This window comes from Meleagris gallopavo, unplaced genomic scaffold (assembly GCF_000146605.3).
Source record: "Meleagris gallopavo isolate NT-WF06-2002-E0010 breed Aviagen turkey brand Nicholas breeding stock unplaced genomic scaffold, Turkey_5.1 ChrUn_random_7180001853463, whole genome shotgun sequence".
Lineage (NCBI taxonomy): Eukaryota > Metazoa > Chordata > Aves > Galliformes > Phasianidae > Meleagris > Meleagris gallopavo.
In genome coordinates, this window is record NW_011120023.1 from 1,702 (window position 1) to 3,104 (window position 1,403).

At 62.5% G+C, this 1,403-nt stretch overlaps 1 protein-coding gene across 1 annotated transcript in view; it reads right to left on the reverse strand.

Moving 5' to 3' along the window:
• Positions 1-969: 969 nt before the first annotated feature.
• Positions 970-1,403, reverse strand: part of LOC104915823 (histone H2A.V-like) — a 2,223-nt gene continuing 1,789 nt past the window's right edge. The window contains 1 exon segment of the mRNA XM_010726747.1: positions 970-1,176. Within this exon segment, the coding sequence (XP_010725049.1) occupies positions 985-1,176 (192 nt within the window). The 3' untranslated portion in view covers positions 970-984.

Genomic DNA, 1,403 nt, shown 5'->3' on the forward strand with positions numbered 1-1,403 from the left:
CTATGGGTGCCAGTGGGGTGTCATGGGGTGCCCCTATGGGTGCCATTTTGGTGTCATGGATGCCATTAGTGCCACTGGGTGCCCCTATGGGTGCCTATGGGTACCATTAGGGTGTCATGGGGTGCCACTGGGTGTCCCTATGGCTGCCCTTATGGGTGTCGTGGGGTGCCCCTATGGGTGCCATTAGTGCCATTGGGTGTCCCTATGGGTGCCATTGGGGGTCACCGGGGTGGCATGGGCTGCCATTGGGTGACCCCATGGGTGCCAGTGGGGTGTCATGGGGTGCCCCTATGGGTACCATTTGGGTGTCGTGGGTGCCTATGGATGCCCCTATGGATGCCATCGGGTGACCCCATGGGTGCCATTAGTACCATTGGGTGCCACTGGGGTGTCATGAGCTGCCATTGGGTGACCCCACGGGTGCCAATGGGTGCCCCTATGGGTGCCATTGGGTGTCACAGGCTGCCATTGGGTGACCCCATGGGTGCCCCTATGAGTGTCAATGGGATGTTATGGGCTGCCATTGGGTGACCCCATGGGTGCTACTGGGTGCTCCTATGGGTGCCGTTGGAGTGTCATGGGGTACCTATGGGTGACCCCATGGGTGCCCCTATGGGTGCTATTGAATGTCAATGGGTGACCCTATGGGTACTGTTATGTGCCATTGGGTGCCCCTATGGGTGCCCCTATGGGTGCTATTGGGTGCCATTGCGTGACCCACGGGTGCCACTGAGTGCTCCTATGGGTGCCATTAGTGCTATTGGGTGACCCCACGGGTGCTGTTATGTGCCATGGGGTGCCCCTGTGGGTGCCTACAGGTGACCCCATGGGTGCCATTGGGTGACCCTGTGGGTTCCCCTACGGATGCCATTGGGTGACCCCACGGTGCCCCTATGGGTGCTGCTGGGTGCCACTGGGGTGTCACGGGGTGCCACTGGGTGACCCCCTGGGTGCCGCTGTGGGTGCCATTAGTACCACTGGGTGCTATGGGTGCTGCCACTGGGTGTCACGGGGTGCCACTGGGTGCCCCCATGGGTGCCACCTACCTCCCCCCGCTATGGTGGCTTTGATGAGGGAATCCAACTCTTCATCACCACGAATCGCCAGCTGCAAATGGCGGGGAGTGATGCGCTTCACTTTGAGGTCCTTGGAGGCATTGCCTGCCAACTCCAGGACCTGCGGGGGGACGGGGTCACAGCAGGGGCTTCGTGTTGATAAAGCTGCGCTCAGCTGAGCTGCTGCCCCATAGCGCTGCCCCACAGCTCTACCCCGCAGCGTCGCCCCATAGCGCTGCCCCACAGCTCTACCCCGCAGCGTCGCCCCATAGCGCTGCCCCACAGCTCTACCCCGCAGCGTCGCCCCATAGGGCAGCCCCACAGCGCTGCCCCGCAGCGCTGCCCCAC